The 18,231-nt window shown below is 33.5% G+C and overlaps 2 protein-coding genes across 7 annotated transcripts in view; one reads left to right on the top strand and one right to left on the bottom strand.

Annotated features, from left to right (window-relative positions):
* Positions 1–521: 521 nt before the first annotated feature.
* On the top strand, positions 522–16,504 carry LOC148283463 (casein kinase I-like). 2 transcript variants are annotated; one of them, XM_088243809.1, is made up of 11 exons: positions 522–633; positions 711–938; positions 2,898–3,008; positions 6,374–6,709; positions 7,680–7,882; positions 8,531–8,690; positions 9,064–9,183; positions 11,617–11,718; positions 12,950–13,051; positions 13,136–13,183; positions 13,692–16,504. In XM_088243809.1, coding segments are annotated over exons 2-10 (1,212 nt in total). In that variant the 5' UTR covers positions 522–633; positions 711–862; the 3' UTR covers positions 13,138–13,183; positions 13,692–16,504. The 2 variants fall into 2 exon arrangements, with proteins under 2 accessions (XP_088099935.1, XP_088099934.1); XM_088243808.1 differs by having other exon boundaries at positions 11,617–11,753.
* LOC148283461 (L-xylulose reductase) overlaps positions 16,496–18,231 on the bottom strand; it is a 31,036-nt gene continuing 29,300 nt past the window's right edge. For all 5 annotated transcript variants that reach the window (XM_088243814.1, XM_088243813.1, XM_088243816.1 and 2 more), the window contains exon 6: positions 16,496–16,917. In XM_088243814.1, coding sequence (XP_088099940.1) covers positions 16,800–16,917 — 118 coding nt within the window. In that variant the 3' untranslated portion in view covers positions 16,496–16,799. The remainder of the gene's footprint in view (positions 16,918–18,231) is intronic.

Raw genomic sequence — 18,231 nt, 5'->3', positions numbered from 1 at the left:
TCAGCACTATATATTATTTACACCGTATTTCCAGGTTTAAAAATTCTCTGAATAATATTATCATGGACGCATTTAACATAACGCAACGGCAAGTATATACCTGTTACATTAAATGAATACATAATATTACACTGCATAAATATTTCTCATGTTTAGGTACCTACTTAATTTACATTCTTATTTAGAATGTTTTAGGAATAAATTTACTAGCACTGTAAAGTATGAAAGATAAAAAAATAAGCGATGAATGCTACATATCCGAAATCAATAACAATAATTATTATGTGTGTATCCTTTGCTTAAATCATTATTTTTCAGTACATTTTGTATCAGAAATTTTTGAATTTATTTCGTTTCGCGGCACATATTTAGAGATTAAATGCGCATGCGCTCGAGCGATAGTGCTGCCACCATTATTTCTAATGCCGTAAACGCGAAGAAAAATGGTATTCTCTGTCTAGCACTTCAAGAACTCATGAGTAAGAAGAGTGCGGTAAGATGCGATCAGATGTGACCGTATGTCTTGGTTTGGCTTGGTCGATTCAAAAAAAGGGAGTCTATTGTCGTATTGTGGATTAGCGGATGTCAAATTCCTACGATGTATCCATTAATCCGAGTAATCTTCCATACGAGGTGTTTGTTTAATTAAATAGATCATGGATTATTAAAATTAAATGTTCGGCCTTTCTAATTAACACGTTCATTTTCAGGTAGTACTCTCCTGACTCTAATACATAGCGATGGACTTATCTGTCCGATATCAGAATTTGTTATGTAGTAAATACAATATGGCTGCTTTCTAATGGCACAGGACGGTGACTTTGTATTTGTCTCTATGAATGTCAACAAAAGTGTTTAAGAAATGGAGTTACGCGTAGGAAATAAGTACAGACTCGGAAGAAAAATTGGTTCTGGCTCTTTTGGCGATATTTACTTAGGTAAGTAGATTATGGCACGAATCAAATAGTAAACAAAAGCCTTATGTCTTCGTATTTCTTTGACATCTAATGTGTATTTTTCTAATACTTATCTACATCCAGTGCCCGATTTGATCATTGTTATTCTGTGTTAAATGATTCCTTATATAAATGTGCAATTTCGCGTTGAAGGCCTTTTGAAGGTCCTGTCCGGAATGTTTTCTAATGTTTTTTTTTTCGACATTCCAGTGTTTTTTTGTAATCAAATTGATGTGATCAACACGGTTGCCACATTTATCTATTGAAATAGTCGAGTTTCTGTTTTCTTAATATTTATTATTTTAATATAAGTTTTAATTATCTGGTTGTGAAATTTGCTAACGCCTTAAATTCTACCGGATAGCTGGAATTCCTTATAATAATTTTGGAACACCTGTAAATCAAATTTTGTGAACTAGAATAAAGACTCGGTATTTATCCTTTGTCGATCATTCCATAACTTTTCACCTATTCACTAAGAGTTTTGAAGAAACACTTGTATTTTCCAGTAATATTTATGGAAATACATATTACTTCATTCCTTCAATTTTATATATTTAAATATATATTTTAATTTGTTTATAGTTTTATAAAAGAACCTGTCATCATTAATGAAGTTTTAAAAATATTTCTTTAAAATTATGTTTTACACAGTCAAACACAAAATTGGCGACTGAAAGTTAGTAAATTATTGTCATTATTTTTTTTGTCTCCCTACAGCGAGATTAAAATATTTTTTACAAAAAATATTTAAATTGTGTCATTTGTGTTGATTCGGTATTAAATACTGGCCACACAGTATTGCAGTCACTCTAGTATGGATGTTTGTTCATTAAATCGGACGAAATTAAGACAGTGAAAGATTGTACATCCGCTGAAGTAAATAGAGCGGAAATTTAGAAGTCTTCTCTCTTTAATCTGTAACAATCTATTGTCAATTTACCGAATGCTTTTTTGTTTTGTTTTTAAGATTTATTTTGTAGATTTGGGCACAATTCCATTAAAATGACCAAAATTCAATATAAATCTTACAGTTATGCTAATTGCACAATTTTGCAGTTTTTGTGAAAACACCATGATTGTTTGCTGTGTTCTTGATAGATTAGCGTCGAATGATAATAATATATCTATTTTCAGCAAATTTGTTTGAAATCCCAGTGATAAATTATTGATTAAATAGGGTTTATTTTAGCCTTATATTTCGCGCATCCGATAAAATAGAGTCATAACTAAAAAAACTGATTTTTAGTTTCGTATACAGAATGAATTTTTTAAAAACGCATGAATTTTTATTTGGACATAATTCTATCTTTACGATTTACCCGCTTGATGGCTCTATGACACACCCATACTAACATTTATTTTAATGCTGCTATTTCCGTTCTGTTTAGTGTCATATTTAAACTATTTTCTTCATAACGATCGAGGTTTTCTTTAAAAAATGTTGTAGCATTATTAATACTAGTCCATATATATATATATATATATATATGATACATTGGCATTGCTTTAAAAAGTGAAAAGAAAAACATAAAAACTCAATGCATAATACTTGGTTTTAAGACATGTTTAATTTAGTTTTTGCTCTCCTTGAAATTCTACTTTATGTTATGACTATTTTATCAGATGTGTAATTTGAACCAGAACCCTGGATGAGTTTTTTTGACTTGATCCTGAAAAGGGATTTGAGTGTACATGCATTCACCTCGAAATATAGTGGTTGGTGCTTTCGCCTACCACGCTTGTGCATGAGGCAAGGGACAGCTATTACACCACGGGGCCGCCATATTTTCCAAAATATGACAATCTTTATAACCTGTTGTGTTGTGCATGTTAGTAATTTTTCCCACTGTACCGAGCCAACATAATAAAGTATCGAAGTTTAATTCCATAGCCTAAGAATTAGAAATAACAGTTAATGAATATAATTTCTATCTGCAGGGACGAGCATTGTCACCGGTGAAGAAGTAGCAATCAAGTTAGAATGTTTGAACGCCCGACATCCGCAGCTGCATACAGAGAGCAAGATCTACCGATACCTTCAGGGAGGAGGTATGTTCCCAATAATTATCATTAATACTGCATCGTCACTACTCTCATCGGTTCGGACATGAAGAGCGAAAGGACGCTATAATGATTAACATGTTGATGAATGAGAAGTTCATGAGAAGATGTATGAATGTAGAGGTAGCGAAGTCCGTACACAGATATATTAATGTGGCGTTCTATCTTTAACACGGCGGAACTGTGTGATGGTTTGTTGTTAGTTTGATTACCACTGAGCTTGTGCCAATACTATGCGAACCCACTTAGTGACCTTACGCACTAGTGGCTGGTTAGCGGTTGCTTTTCCAGATTAATATGCAACCGCTTATGATTGTATGCTTCGCGGCTCGCCGCCATCTTGTTTTTATACTCGCTGGTGATTTAGTTTGCGGCGAGCCGCCGATGAGTTTGTACGTTTGAGTTGCGACACCGTGAACTTCGACACGGAGAAATTCATTGTTGAAATCCAACGAGAAGCTATTTAGAATTGTGAAGAGGCAGTATATAAGAATAGAGATTTAAAACGGAAATAATGGGAAGAATTAGTAAACATTTTTGAAGAAAGAGATGACAACAGAGGAAACGAAAAGTCTTCGTAAGTATTTATTATTTTTAAACGAAACTACACATAATTTAAACACCTTACAACATAATAATAATACGTCTATTTTCAGTTAAATCATATTTCTTTACCATTCTAATTTCTCATCGGTCATAAAATATTCGGCAAACAATTCTATGTACCTCAACGCAGTTTTATCGTTCCTTCTTAACCCTTCCTGTGACCTGTGACCATTTTCTGGCAAAGAGCAACTAAGTGAGTCGTCGAAATAATAACCATCTCGGTCTCTTACAAAATTATGTAAGACACAAGTACCTTTAGCGATATCTTTTGCTAGAGCGAAGTGAACATTTAGAGGTCTATGAAATATACGCCACATGTTTTTGCATTAATTCCAAAACTGCATTCTACGTATCTTCTTACTCTAGAAAGCCTGTAATTGAACGTTCTTTTTGTTTCATCTAAATGACGAAACACTCATTCTAACACAGCCAACAAATTTTTCTTCATGCTTCTTCAGTTCTTGCGAACTGGCCAAATTTGTTGCGTGTTTCTAGTAAAGAATGAATCCATGATCTTTTTTTATATTTCTTTGGTTGTTTTCGGTAGTAAAAATAGATAACACAAGCTACCTCGATGCCGTCCATTTTGTTAATGGACCCAACACGCCTTCGAGCGGTCCAACCGTTTAATGCGGTTATATCGCGGTTGGCCGTCATAGCAGTCAGCCGCTCAAATGAATTGCCAAGGTGACCAACCGTTAGTGCGTAACGGGCCTTACTTCAGGTATTTAATTTGAAAAAAAATCAAATAACATTTGATGGAAGATTCATTACGTAAGTTTTACAACAGTTTGATAATATTACCATTAAGTATAATAAACGTTAAAAAATACTAATCCTCGGTTATATATAATAAGTTTTGAAAATAAGTAAAAAGGTTTTCTATTCAGTTGCCTTCGATTATAGTAATACACAAAAAACCAAACAACTTACATTTTTTGTGTTTTGTGAATGTACAAATGAAGTCACCACCCAACAAAAACTAATGATGAATCATTATGTATTGTAGTTAGGTCAGTATGTAAATCATTTTGATTTTTACCTTATAAAGTTATTCATCAACTTGATTTCCTTATCCACAACTAATGGTGCATAGGGCACCGCAATGGTACACTAATCACAGCGAACATCTTCATTTTTTTGCCACGTGAAACTGAGATAATCAGACTTATGCTTCAGATGCCTATCATTAAAATATTACAGTGTAAAAATACCCTTTCAAATAAATATTTTATGTAAACCATTATAAGGGGTTGAATCCGAGATCTTTTGCGTGGTAGACAAAAGCACTGAAATAACGAGGCGGACAAATATATTTTACAGGCGTTATATTATTTAGTTGAAATCCAATTCCATAAAGAATTATTGCAAATAAAAATGTCAGCTTAATTAAGAAATTTCTTATTGTGTTAAGACAAATGTTAAATTACAATCTATAACTTCCTTATATAGGCACCGGAAGATACTAGCAATGTGTGACCTCTCGTTGGAACCTCTCTACCCTCGCAACTTCTCGAACCTCTCTACTCTCGAACCTCTAACCTCTCTACTCTCGCAACTTATTAAAGTTCGCAATGTCTAGCATAATATGCTAGCCATTGTCATGCTAATTATCTTCACACTGTCATCATATAAATCTGATCTTTGCACAGCATAAACATCCATATTGTTAACATTTTAAAGCTCATATTATATTACTTGCATTCTAGACATATCATAAATTAAAAATGAGGTTATCTCGCAGCAATATAATTGTACCTACATAATGTTTTCCCCATTTATTTACTTTCCGATCTATGTAATCTTCATATTGTAATATTTAAGAGATACAATTGAATACAAAGAAAATGAAATAAATTGTTTTGAAATCACTACTTTGTTTTGAAATAATATAATTTCACCATCTGCTTCATAAACATTATAAATATTTATTTTCTTTAATCAGACTTTGGGGTAATCAATGATTCTAGGAATGACAAATCAAGCTATATATCAAATTCTGATCTCCAATTCATAGACCATTATTTATTTTTTTAATATTAGATTTTTAACATGTATTTTTATTATATATTTTTCATTTATCAAATACAAATAATTAGCGAAAGCGTCCTCCTAGAAATTGGAAAAGAATGTGTATTTTTTGCTAAAAAATTACAAATACGAAAAAATCTACAAATATTCCCACAGAAAACTATTGGGAGCATGCGATTCCTAAATTCAAACAATTTTTGCATTTTACATACCTACTTATGCGTATTTCCTATACCAACACACTTAATATGTAGGTACTACTTTTGTTAGCCTTGATAGAATTTGTCGGATACGCCAGATACAGCTTTTAAAGTTGAGTTCAGTTCCTATAGTAACACACCTATACTTACCTAATACATACAAAAAGTAAGAACAATATTATTTTTTATTTATTTATTTTAAAGAAACAAACAGTCGACCATGATTTAATTTCAAAAATAAATAAATACGGTTTAAAGACAGACCAGCGAAGTTTCTAAATAAAAATCATACATATTATTAAATTGTGTTAAAACAAAAGGATGTGTTTATGTGTATTTGTATTTTTTGTCAGCATCCCTATTGATAATAGTCTCTGCAATGAGGAAATAACCCCGAAATCAGTTGACGTATCATATTAAATAAAGGGATTTAAATTACGCTTTTTATTCCTTTTATTTGAAATTGCAAACCGACAAAACTTTGTCAGTGATGTTAAATGTCATTAATTTTTCTAGACGGAATCCCGGTACTAAAATGGTCGGGCTCGGAGGGAGACTACGAGGTGATGGTGATGGAGCTCCTGGGTCCTTCCCTCGAGGATCTGTTCATGTACTGCTCCCGCCGCTTCTCCCTCAAGACCGTCCTCCTGCTGGCCGACCAGCTCATCACCCGCATCGAGTACATCCACAACAAGAACTTCATCCACCGTGACATAAAGCCCGACAACTTCCTCATGGGGCTGGGCAAGAAGGGGAATCTCGTGCACATTATTGACTTTGGTCTGGCCAAGAGATATCGTGACCCCAAAACATTATTGCACATAGAGTATAAGGAAAATAAAAATTTAACAGGTAATAATATTAAAGGCATCGCCCATATAATGTTGTAACTTATTGAAGAATGAGGAAGTTCAGCGCTACTGAAAATTAGATACAAAAAATGAAATTTCTTAAAAGTGTATGGAAAAATTAATACTTTGAAACGGCTCAAGTTCAGGTGAACACGCGTTTTCAATAGCCAATCAATTATGTGTTGTGATAGATTTCCGGTTTCCGGGTAGCCAGGTTTAGCGTGTTTTGAAGGATACGAGGTTCTCTTTATAAATGTCAGGAAAAATCATTGACTCGAACTCGTGACGTCATGGGTGGAGTAATTTCAAAATTATAAACTAAAAGTGATTTTTTGATGAAATAGTGATGCTTCTGGCTACACCTATCTATCCTACTCTATTCAGGGAAAAATGATATCTTCCTTCGAGTAGCATCCAAAGTGTGCCGGCGAGCGCATCTCAGTGGAATAACATTGCGCGTGTTGACCCGTCCGTGCCAGTTTCTGTGTCTCCCGTGTAAATAAAAAAAGAGTGTAAAATTAATTGGAAGGACTATAAACAGACGGTATTTAAGAATCACTAAAAGTGGTAAAAAAGGAAGATTTGACGTCTGTTTCAATATCTGCCCAAAATCGACACATGTTTTTATGAGCTGGCTACAAAATACATAAAAAACGTGAAATTGGTAAATGAGTTACATCTACAATAAACATAACCATGACAATTGGAACAATAATCAGTGTAATAAAATTGTACCTACATATAATATTTATGTAATAGAATACATAATATTTATTATAAAGCTACTTAAAAGAGATTCAGTGAAAATCAAAAGATAAAATTGTATTGTTTTTTTATAGACTTTATTTTAGGAAACCGTATGTTTCTTGAAAAACATAGGTAGTTCCATTGATTAAGTCTTACTTCTTCTCGCATAATATTTTTTATTGATTCTGTAGACTGAATATTAAAGTGGTCTGTTTTATCTTCAGGTACTGCTCGTTATGCGTCGGTGAATACACATTTAGGTATCGAACAATCTAGAAGAGATGATCTGGAATCTCTCGGATATGTTTTGATGTACTTTAACCGAGGCTCCCTGCCGTGGCAAGGGTTGAAGGCGGCCAATAAGAGACAGAAATATGAATGTATATCTGAAAGTAAATTATCAGCACCCATCGAGGAACTTTGCAAGGTACGATTTCAATTTGAAAAATGTCTGTTGTTTTTGTTTTATTTTGTTCAAATAATGATTTTTATAATGTCCGTTTATAATTTTGTATACCAAAACTGCAAATTAAACATTGTCCTAAATTACTGTGACCTATATTTGAAAAATAAATGTTTGGGTCTTATCAGATTCATTACTTGTCTGAAATTTTTTGAATAAATATTACAATTAGGAAATTCAGTGCTATGGGAATTGGATATAAACAATGTTTTCTTTTGCACGGTCAAAATTAATTGTGCGGTAAAGTTTCTTGAAAATGTATGAAGAAAAAAAAATTAACTACTTTGAACGACATCACTAGTTCTTCCGAATCAAATAATGATGAAGTGTTGTAATAGATTTTTAGTTTAGGGCAAGCCAACTCGCTAATAGAGAACTTGTGACGTTACATGGGGAGTAATTTCAAAATTAGAAAACTTTGGCTTAGTTTGATAGTCTATTAACAAATCCACTGAATTTCATTATTTTTTTATAACCCTTTTCAACATCATTGTTTATTACTTTGTATCTTTGTAAATAAGAATTGTAAACATATAAGCCTTTTCAAGCTGTATTATTGAAAAAAGTTTATTTTTGAGATACTAAATAAAATGTTGACCTTATATTCAACAGGGTTACCCTCCAGAGTTCTGTCTTTACTTGAAGCGGTGTCGACAGATGAGTTTTACAGAGCGACCCAACTATAAAGCACTTCACTATCTCTTCAGTAATCTTTTCCTTAGTCAAGGCTTCTATTATGATTATGTCTTCGATTGGAATATGCTGAAATTTGGTAATTTTTTTTTTACTAAGTGATTTTTATCCAGTTTTGTTTGTATCTAAAAATAAAATAAATTTTTGAGTTCTTAAGATTTATTAAAGTTTAACTATCGATTTCCCTTATAAAAATAAACCTGTACACAACAAGCACAGGCAGCACTATTTTATATCAACTCGTAACCCTTGTGTGGCTGTTATATCACATAAGTCTACATAGAATACAAGATTCGATGTATCTCTCGTATTTAAAAAAAAATGTAGGTATATTTTGCTATAACAGACCTAAATTATATGAACATTTCTGTACATTATGGAAAATAGATTACTAAACTGCATGTATATGCGTATTTTGTAAAGATAATAAATAAATGTTTTTATGTAATCAGGTGGTCCCTCTCGTAAGGAAGGTAGCAGTGCCGCCCCCCCCGCTATCAGCGCCCCCGCACAGCCCAGCCCGGCACAGAGGCCGACGCGCAGGTACCAAGCTGAGCAAGATCCCAATAATCGTAAGTTTTGTACCGTCTTCCAATATTCCATTTAGCAATGCATCACTACCCGTAGAATGACATACACAAATAATGTTTTTTTTAAATGAGAACATGCATTAGCTTTAAGAATTCAATACCTCACGTAAATTTGAAATATAGAGTAAAACCTCGTTTTTACGTTTCTCGATTTTACGTTTTCCTGCTTTTTACACCGAAAAAACCATTCTCATACAAATATTCCCCCAATTAACGTTTTTTACATTTTTCTTCATCCCGGTTTTACGCTTGAAAATTTCCGGAATTTATTTGATGTGCCAAAAAAGCCAAAATTACTTCGTAATAATGATGCCGCGGACCGCACGCAACCGCGTGTGCCACGCGAATGAAGAATAAAAACAGGTAAACAACTAATAAAGGATAAATTATTGTCTTAACCTAAATTCAAAGCAGGTGTAGTGTAATTGACCTTTTTGTTTAAGTGTCTTCCTTTTGGGTTAGTCTTAGCTTTCATTTAAACAAAAACGTCATATTGACTTGTACAAATCATGATACGCAGTTGACAAACATTTAGAAACAATAAAGTTTTCATATCATCAAATTTTGAGTTTTAATATCATCAGATTTGTGTTTTAAAAAATACCACACCGATATTAAAATCTTAGTTATTAAATTACTTTTAAAAAAATCAGTTTTAAAAATATTTTTTCTTTATAAATCGATATTCTTTCCTATCTTTTCGCAAGCATTTTATTTAGAGCTTGCTTAAACAGTAAGTGTAAAATAAATAGGGGAAAGGTGGTCTGAGATGATATTCTTTTTGAAAGGCGCTGTGGCACAGTCAGTTAGACGACCAACTGTGAAACTGGAGTTGCGGCTTCGATTCCCACCAGTTGCAAGAAAAAATTCAATTTCTCGATTGGTCTGGGTGTTGTAGTGTACTTTCATAACCCCGTTCCGTATCCCTCTTTCCCACCTGCTGACAAGCCTCTAGAATAGAGGTTTAGCAGGTTATTTCTTTTTAAAAACTGTTTTTTTCCACTAACTTAAATGAAATTAAAACAACCAGTAATTGATTATCATAAACTATTATATTATAAACAAGAACACAATATAAGTATTAATTAAAAATATTGTTTTACTAAATATTTACTAAAGTAAACTCTTGAAAAACCAGGGGCGCTCTCATTTTATTTTGGGTCAAAGGCAATTATCATACTCATACGCCATCTCATCCTGTAGGTACATATTGTCTAAAATAATTAATAAGCACATCAAAAATACTCATTATAGTATTACTTTAGTTCCACGCTCCTTAAATCAAATTATTTATTTTTATTTATTCTGCTTGTGTAAGAAAAGGTTTTTGGCGCATATATTGTTGTGCTATATTTAGTTATGAAGGTGCCAAACTTGCTTTGTTTCTTTATTGTTCTCAATATGTGTTATTTTTTTAATGTTAATATTATTTATGTCCCGAATTAAGTTGTTGTAACTCCTGGGAATGTAATTCAACGTATTATACTTGTAAAATACTTGATTTTGAAAGCACAGGTTTTGAACAAACATACATGGTTTCACTCCCAATCTCTTTTGCATACTGGCATCAGATAAGTTCGAACAAGAAACCATTTAAGGACACAACCCTGACATCAATGGCGTGCTCATTCGCTGAATTATGACCACCATGCCACCTCGTTACGTTTAGAATCTAAACCAAAATGCCTGTTTGTGTCATGAAAGCATTGTAAAAATGATCATATAACTTTTCATCCGTAAATATTTGTTTCATGAGTGATAAGCAAAGCTTAAAACAATTCATATGCAAATAAAAATACTATTTTTGTAAATGTCAAAATACACCTAGCAGTACAATTGTGAAGCTCTTCTTACTTACAAGGGGTGCATTGATAGGAATACATTTCACAAAAATACATCATACAAAAAAATAAAATAGATGTGAGTTAATATTGTTTTTTTGTTCCTCAAAATCTAGTGAAAAAGGAATTTAAGGAAAGAATCTGATTTGGGATCCACCAAAAATTAATATTGATTGTTAACGTTAAAATACAAACTTTTTTATGTACCAAAAATTAGTATCCTCTAATTTTTGGTAGCATATGCATGATCGTTGAATGCGGCCCTGGTGTAAATAAACAATCTTATTAACTTGGGTACGTTTTCGTGTCACTACTTTAAAAATATTTTACTGCGTCTATGTATATTAATATGTCAATGGCATTTTGTGTTCTTACGACAATAAATGAATACAAAATATTTCTTATGCTAATATTGTTTTCAACATATGCAAATACCAATGTTTCTAGAGTGAAAGAATGTCGAATTTTGAAACGTTACTACTAAATAAATCAAATGGTCCAATCATTCGTAACCTTGTGTAACGATAATTGTTATTAAGTAATTTTTTCAATATGAGCCGTGTTGTTTTCCCAGGGGGACAGTCCCGTAAGGAGGTAGTGGCAACCGGAGGGGCGGCTGCTCCACCCCCTGCCCCTCCCCCGGCCCAGCAAGCTCCGCCACAGCGCCCCTGGATGCGTAAGCCTCCCTTCCATTACTTGTCTCGGAATCCAGTTAGTTATTACATTTCTTCATGCAATCTATATATTTTACGTATTTACCCATATTTTATATTTATAACCCGTTTGTTTTCATTTTACTAACAATTGTTCCTTCTGGTTGCTCACAATTATATGCTCAATTAAATGAATTGAATTGTGTACACATTATGTCCGGGCGGATACAGTTGTGAAATAGAACCAGAATCCTGGATGAGTGTTTTCAGGCTACCCTTGGGCAAAGATCCTGAACAAGGAAATCAAGTGCGGAAAAGTCCACCTTGTGGTGTAGTCGTTGGTGCGTTCGTCTACCATGCTTGAGGCCTCGGGTTCAATTTCTAGGGAGGTCGACATGAAGTATTTTTTTACGTAGTGGTTTTACACTGCAATATTTCACTGTCCCTGGACTGGCACCTGAATCTTAACACTGATCACCTTACCTGAAGATGTAACAGATGATCAAGTTACACTGCATTTAGTGTAACGATGCGGTGCCCTATGCACCATTGGGTGTGGATAATGGCTTGACGATACTGAATGTATTATATACAGTTGAATTCCGTTTGTCCGGATTGCCAAATATTCGGATTGTTATCAGGAAATAAAACCTTGAAATAAGGACCTCTCTGCTCGTAATCGAGTTTCTTAGACAAACCAATTAACTTTGCTGGACATGTTTAAGTAAGTTTTTAATGTCATTCCAATTCACTGTATTATTTCTAAAGCAAAAGAAAAGAGATTTCTGTAAACTTTGCATGTCTCAAAATATGACATTTACTTGTGAGGGCAGTATAGATGTACTTGATCTAACCAAGCGTAGGCATTTTCTTAAAAAAGATTGCCTTAATTTAATGTCTAAATTTTTGCAACAGAGAGGGAAAACATTTTGGAGAAGGAAATATGGAAGTCTAGACATTTACAGGGCATTTACCTGTCATTTGCTGGTTTAAGTGGCCACTTTACACATTGTGTAACATTCACCATTCTGCCCATGTTTAAACATCCACATTTCCTCGACCCTTCCATCTGTTGACTTTAGTGAAGTAATGAATTTAATGGTTAATCCAATTATGTATCCAGATTTCTGCATATCCGTTTAACATCTGGCACTCGGTAATCTGCATAATTTACTGTAGATACGAATGTTCTATTCTTACTGACTTCGGTATAAATAGATGTGTAGAATAAGCATTTTGCTTTTATTGTTTTAGCTTCTTACGGATACTACCCCGGATATGAAGAAGCCGCAGCTCAACAGTCGGTCCCCCGACCTCTGCCCACGCGACAATATCAAAATTACGACAAGTTAATTTGTAAGTTGCGTCAATTTTCCTATTCGCCCACTTATTTTTCCATGTCCACTAATCCTTCTAATGTATTTGTTTTTGATGTTTTAGGAGGCCCGTTTTATAAGGAGTATACCTTCGCTCAACCTCCTTCCCATCGTGAGTATATTCTTATTTTACCATAGAATGCACCGAACTCAAACTCTGGAAGAATTACGGCAATTCGGAACATTTGTTTTATTTATATTTGGTAAAAACGATGAATATTTTTCAATCGTATAAATAAATCTCATTACTCTGACTTTTGTTGGCATAGACATCTCGACTCCTTGGAATAGCAAGGTTCCAACTAACAATTTGAGTTGCCAAGTAAAAACAGTTCCATTTGCAAATAATCTATTCCTTTATACACCTTAACTAAGTAAGTAAGTAATCAAGTATCAGTTTCAGGTGGAACTTGGTTATTATTATTCTAAGGATCGGTCTGCCAAAACGCGTTGCTCTCTATCATCGATCCTGTATTGCCTTAAATTTGAATGTGTTACAAACACTTGGAATCCCAATATTCTATAACTTGCTAAATATTAACATCACTTTTCTAAGCATGTTTTCATAACCCTCGGCTGTGATTTAGCAAAATATTAACGGTGCAAACCCTTTGTTTCAGCTGTAAACTGGTTTGTAGCAAGTTACGGTGAGGTAGGATCCTATAATTGTTACAACATTATATACGAGTGAAGTGTGGTGAACTAAACAAATTGTGCATTAAGAGACTATTGCGTTCCTCAGGAGCGCTCTGTGATTTAAAGTGTTGCCAGATTATTCCAATAGGTCACTGTTGCAACGTACCAAAAACTGTCGAGTGCTTACTAATGGTTACAAATACTTGGGACATAAGTGACAATGTTTTTTATACAAAATAAGTATTTACCCGTATCGACCCCGAAAAAGGTTCAAAAAGTTCAAACTAAATATTTGACGAGTTGTTTTTATGTCATTGTTTAGTTTTTTCTTTTATGACAAGTGGTCACTATGTCGCTATAGTAGTACGGGTGACCGACACGAGTATGGAGGGTGTGGAATTGTATCGGGCTTCTCTCGAGGGGATGATGATTATCTCTTACTATCTACGTATTGTGTATTATTATGTGAAATGAATTGAAAACGGCGATTCTTGAATCTCGATATCGTAGCATACACTCGTGTTTCGACCAATTATATGAATAAATTCGTCCGCCTAAGTAATATGTCGCCTGTTCCTCCCTCTCCTCGGGTAGTTAGTGGTAGTGGTATGGGACACGGAATGCGAGGTATTGGTGCATTATTTATTTTACTCACTAAGGTGCGGCTTGTTGTATATTTGCAATGTTGGGTTCTCCGCATCCGCGAGGATGTACGGAGAGTATAATAATGCCAAAGAGCGACGGGAGTCGGTGGCCGGGAATATATATCAGTCCATACAGGGTGACTATTTTATATGAATTTTTGTCGGGAATAATATTGGCCTCGCGCAGAACCCGGTCAGAATAAATACTCGCACCAATATGGATAGCATTTTTCTATTCTTGTAAAAATATGGAACTCGGCGAAGTGCGCGAGATTTACATTCAGCGAAGCGCTTCGCACTAGAGTCATCCGGTGCCAAACGGTGCGGCGACACTGTCTGTCAATTATCAGCGAAGAACCCCTTTCCCCCGTTAAGTTGTTGAATAATGATGTAAGAAGTTAGTAGCCGCTGTAGTCCCGTCCCATGCAATGGGACCCCGGTGATTAGTTGCGCTTTGGTCACCACATTACCGACATTAGCGCACAGAACAGGACGGATGTTGGGATGAAGCAGACTGTTAAGCTTAAGACATTAATGAAGAAGTGTGAATGTGTATTTGTCCGAGACATTTGATTGTATGTGTGTAGTAATGATTTGTTATTTCTTGGAAATAACACTTGACCGCTTTGTTTTATCTAAATTTGCATACATATTATTGATTTATACATTAAACACGCAATAGTTAATACAGTTTAATTTAGGTTAAGATTATTTTATATTTGTCTTTATGTACATGACTTATAGCGTAATATTTACCTAACAACATTTCGTTGTACAGGGAGTTTCCCAAATTGCGATATTTTACAATTTTTATATTCATCTTGTATTTTGAAGTTTATGTTAAGTTTTTAGGTTATTTGTCCTTAAATGTCTTCCTTAAGAGTATCGAAACAACATTGTGACCAAATACAGACATTCTATATGATGATGATACGCTTTAACTATGAATTCTCAAACTACCGCTGTTGGAAGCCGACTGTCACACTCATTATGTAGTCTCTTTCTCCGAAGTACAAGTATGTAAGGCTGATGTGGGTACTTGTCCCCGTTACGCACATTCCCCACGTAGTATTACAGAGCTCGGACTCTTTATTTGTTCTAGCCAAATTGTTAAGGTTACAACTTGAGACAAAAGACCAAAATTATGTCTTTGTTCAAAAATTATTTGTTCGAGTTATTTTAAGATTTTTGACTTTGCTTTGTCTTATTAGAAAAATTAAATCAATGAATTATTATTAATACAAATTAAATTAGAAAAATATATTTCGCAAATGTAATTAATCGACAAATGAAATATTTATTATTTCTTAGAAAATTGAGATATGAAAAATTTTAGGAATTAAAATAATTGACCTGATACTAATAATTGTAATATGTACTCAAGCTCCTCAGAGTTATACAATCCCCAGAGTATGATTATTGTGTTTATTGACACATCGCAATATTGTAACACTAAATTCTTAAAGGAACCAAATGTTATATGGCTAATTTAGCTTTTTGACTTGTATATGATCTCATTTCATATTTTTACTAATCATTCGCAAATTATCACCACATTTATCATTGACCGAGTAAGATCCTGATGTATCCATACCACCACGTAGTATATATTATGCATAACTCGCACAACCGAGACACTACTGACTTGTGATCCTCAAACCATGTTTTATTTTCATGAAAACTCTTCATTAGGTATTAACGCAAGTGGTGATCCCTTATACATTTTGTCCATTAGCGTATTAACATTTATGATTATTTTTTAAGATTTATCATTTCGGATTCATGTAAATATCCTAATGTGCTGTTAGCTGTCATGAATTGGAATTTTACTCTGAACTCGGGATAAAACTTGCTACTCTTTTATAACGCAGAACCTCCTGATCCACTAAGTGAGATAATTTAAGTCTAAATTAAAACTAGGATTTAGGTTAGTCTACTGGCCGAATTAAACTAAATTTAACTGTGAGTTTGTCTGAATATTCCTCTCACTGAGGATTTTTATAAACCCCGCTACTTATAGTTCCCAGTTCAGAGGAAATTCCATACTAACATTTACAGCGGTGTGAGGTGATAACTGCATATAATACTTATTATAAGGTCATAACATTAAACAAATTAAACAAATCAAATGAAATACAGAGAAATTTGTTATAGATATTGTGTTTTATTTATGAACTTTTAATCAATTTGCACCTGATTTTAAATTTAAAAACTCGCTTAACTAGTTGCTTGTGCTTTTATAATCACGGACTGAACTGGAAGGGTATCTTTTTTCGAAAGATTGTTTAAAAGTAAATTAAGTGTTTTAGTTTTTTGAACTCTATTGAAAATTAACTGACTATTTTTGACTCAAATAGAATAAATTCAATATTGCTTATTTTTGAATAAGATGTTTGTATCGGTACCACTTTTCTTCCAACAAAATACCGGCATATGTATTTCCCTTTCTCAGTTGCAAGTAGCCAGGAATCCTCCATCCAGAGGAAGTTGCACTCCATTAATGAGAGAGGCTTTATCACTCAGTAGAAATAGTACAGCATTTACTACTTCGTGTACTTCCCCAAACCTAAAATCACCAAAAAAACTTTCATCTTGGAAATGTAATTGAAAATACCAGAAACCGTCATTTGGAGAACATTCTCAAATAAAGAGTTTTTCTTACTGATCGACCCCGAGTATTTCTCCACTTAACATATTATTTTTACTTCATAATCATGTCAATACGTAGTAAAATCAGATAACTCCATTTAATACTAAAAGTATCTGGCATTTTCGTAAAATGGGCTATGATCGAATCACATGATTTTGTTCTCTTTTTGTAATTTTTCCAGGAACTTATTTTTAACAGAAATATCAGTACTTATGTCAATTAATAAACATAATAAAAAATAACTGGAAATTTTAGTTATGGGTGTTTTTTAAAATTAATTGATACAATTATTTAACTTTTCTACTTAAGGAATATTTGCAAAGGTTTGCTTTTCACCTAATGAACCTTTATTTATTTATTGAATTGAATGGTTCGTCCAATTCATCAGTTAGGTATTCTTTCAATAATGATAATATATTAAGGACACTTACGAAATGTTCCACAAAATTACAGACATGTTTCAAACTAATCAGTCGTATTTCACTGGAGAATGAAATTCTTACTCTGTACTGCAATATATTTCTGAAAGCAAAGTCAGGCTCTGGTGTAGATTTTTGGACATTGATTTCCTACAAGGAATATCATACAATAATATAATAAAAAATGTGCCGAACAATTGCACTAGTGTTTTGGTTCAGCATATTTAAGTGAATCGTCATTTTCAAACGAACGAAAAGTAAGCAACGTTCTCGCATGACATGCTCATATGTTGGATTTTTAAGTTGGCTATATTCAACTAAAACCCTGATTTTGCTACCCTAACAAAATATGCTTACACTAAGTTGTTACTTGGAATTATTTTCAATTTTGTCCTGTGTTTTTCCATACGGTAAATGAATTTCAAAAATTGTGTATTTTGTTTCATTTACATATCGCATGCATGATAAAAAAAATATTTTTTATAAAATATATGGTGAAGTTTACCATAAAACAATGTTTTGAGTATGTTCAAATGTTTGCAGAGATGCTAGATTTCCTCCCTAGGGAGTTATTTAGATCTAAAATTGTTGCAACCGAGAGGGAAAATATTTTTGAGAAGGGATTATGGAAGTCTAGGCATTTACAGGGCGTATGACCTGTCATTGGCTGGTTTAATTGGCCACTTTACACATTGTGTAACATTCACCATTCTGCCTATAATTAATTGTAAAACTGATTTTTTTTTAAATTTATAAAACTCTGATTGAATGATTGCACGGACTCTGGACAGCGAAAAGTAGATCTCGGGTC

This window comes from Micrasema longulum, unplaced genomic scaffold (genome assembly GCF_059751315.1).
Source record: "Micrasema longulum isolate JH-2025_06_02 unplaced genomic scaffold, ASM5975131v1 h1tg000236l, whole genome shotgun sequence".
Taxonomy (NCBI): domain Eukaryota; kingdom Metazoa; phylum Arthropoda; class Insecta; order Trichoptera; family Brachycentridae; genus Micrasema; species Micrasema longulum.
This window is presented reverse-complemented; position numbering and strand designations above follow the sequence as displayed.

Coding starts and splice junctions, on each gene's coding strand:
- LOC148283463 (XM_088243808.1), top strand. CDS start 863: ATGGAGTTACGCGTAGGAAATAAGTACAGACTCGGAAGAAAAATTGGT. Junction 7,883..8,530: donor CCATCGAGGAACTTTGCAAG/GTACGATTTCAA, acceptor TATATTCAACAG/GGTTACCCTCCAGAGTTCTG. Junction 11,754..12,949: donor ATTACTTGTCTCGGAATCCA/GTTAGTTATTAC, acceptor TTATTGTTTTAG/CTTCTTACGGATACTACCCC.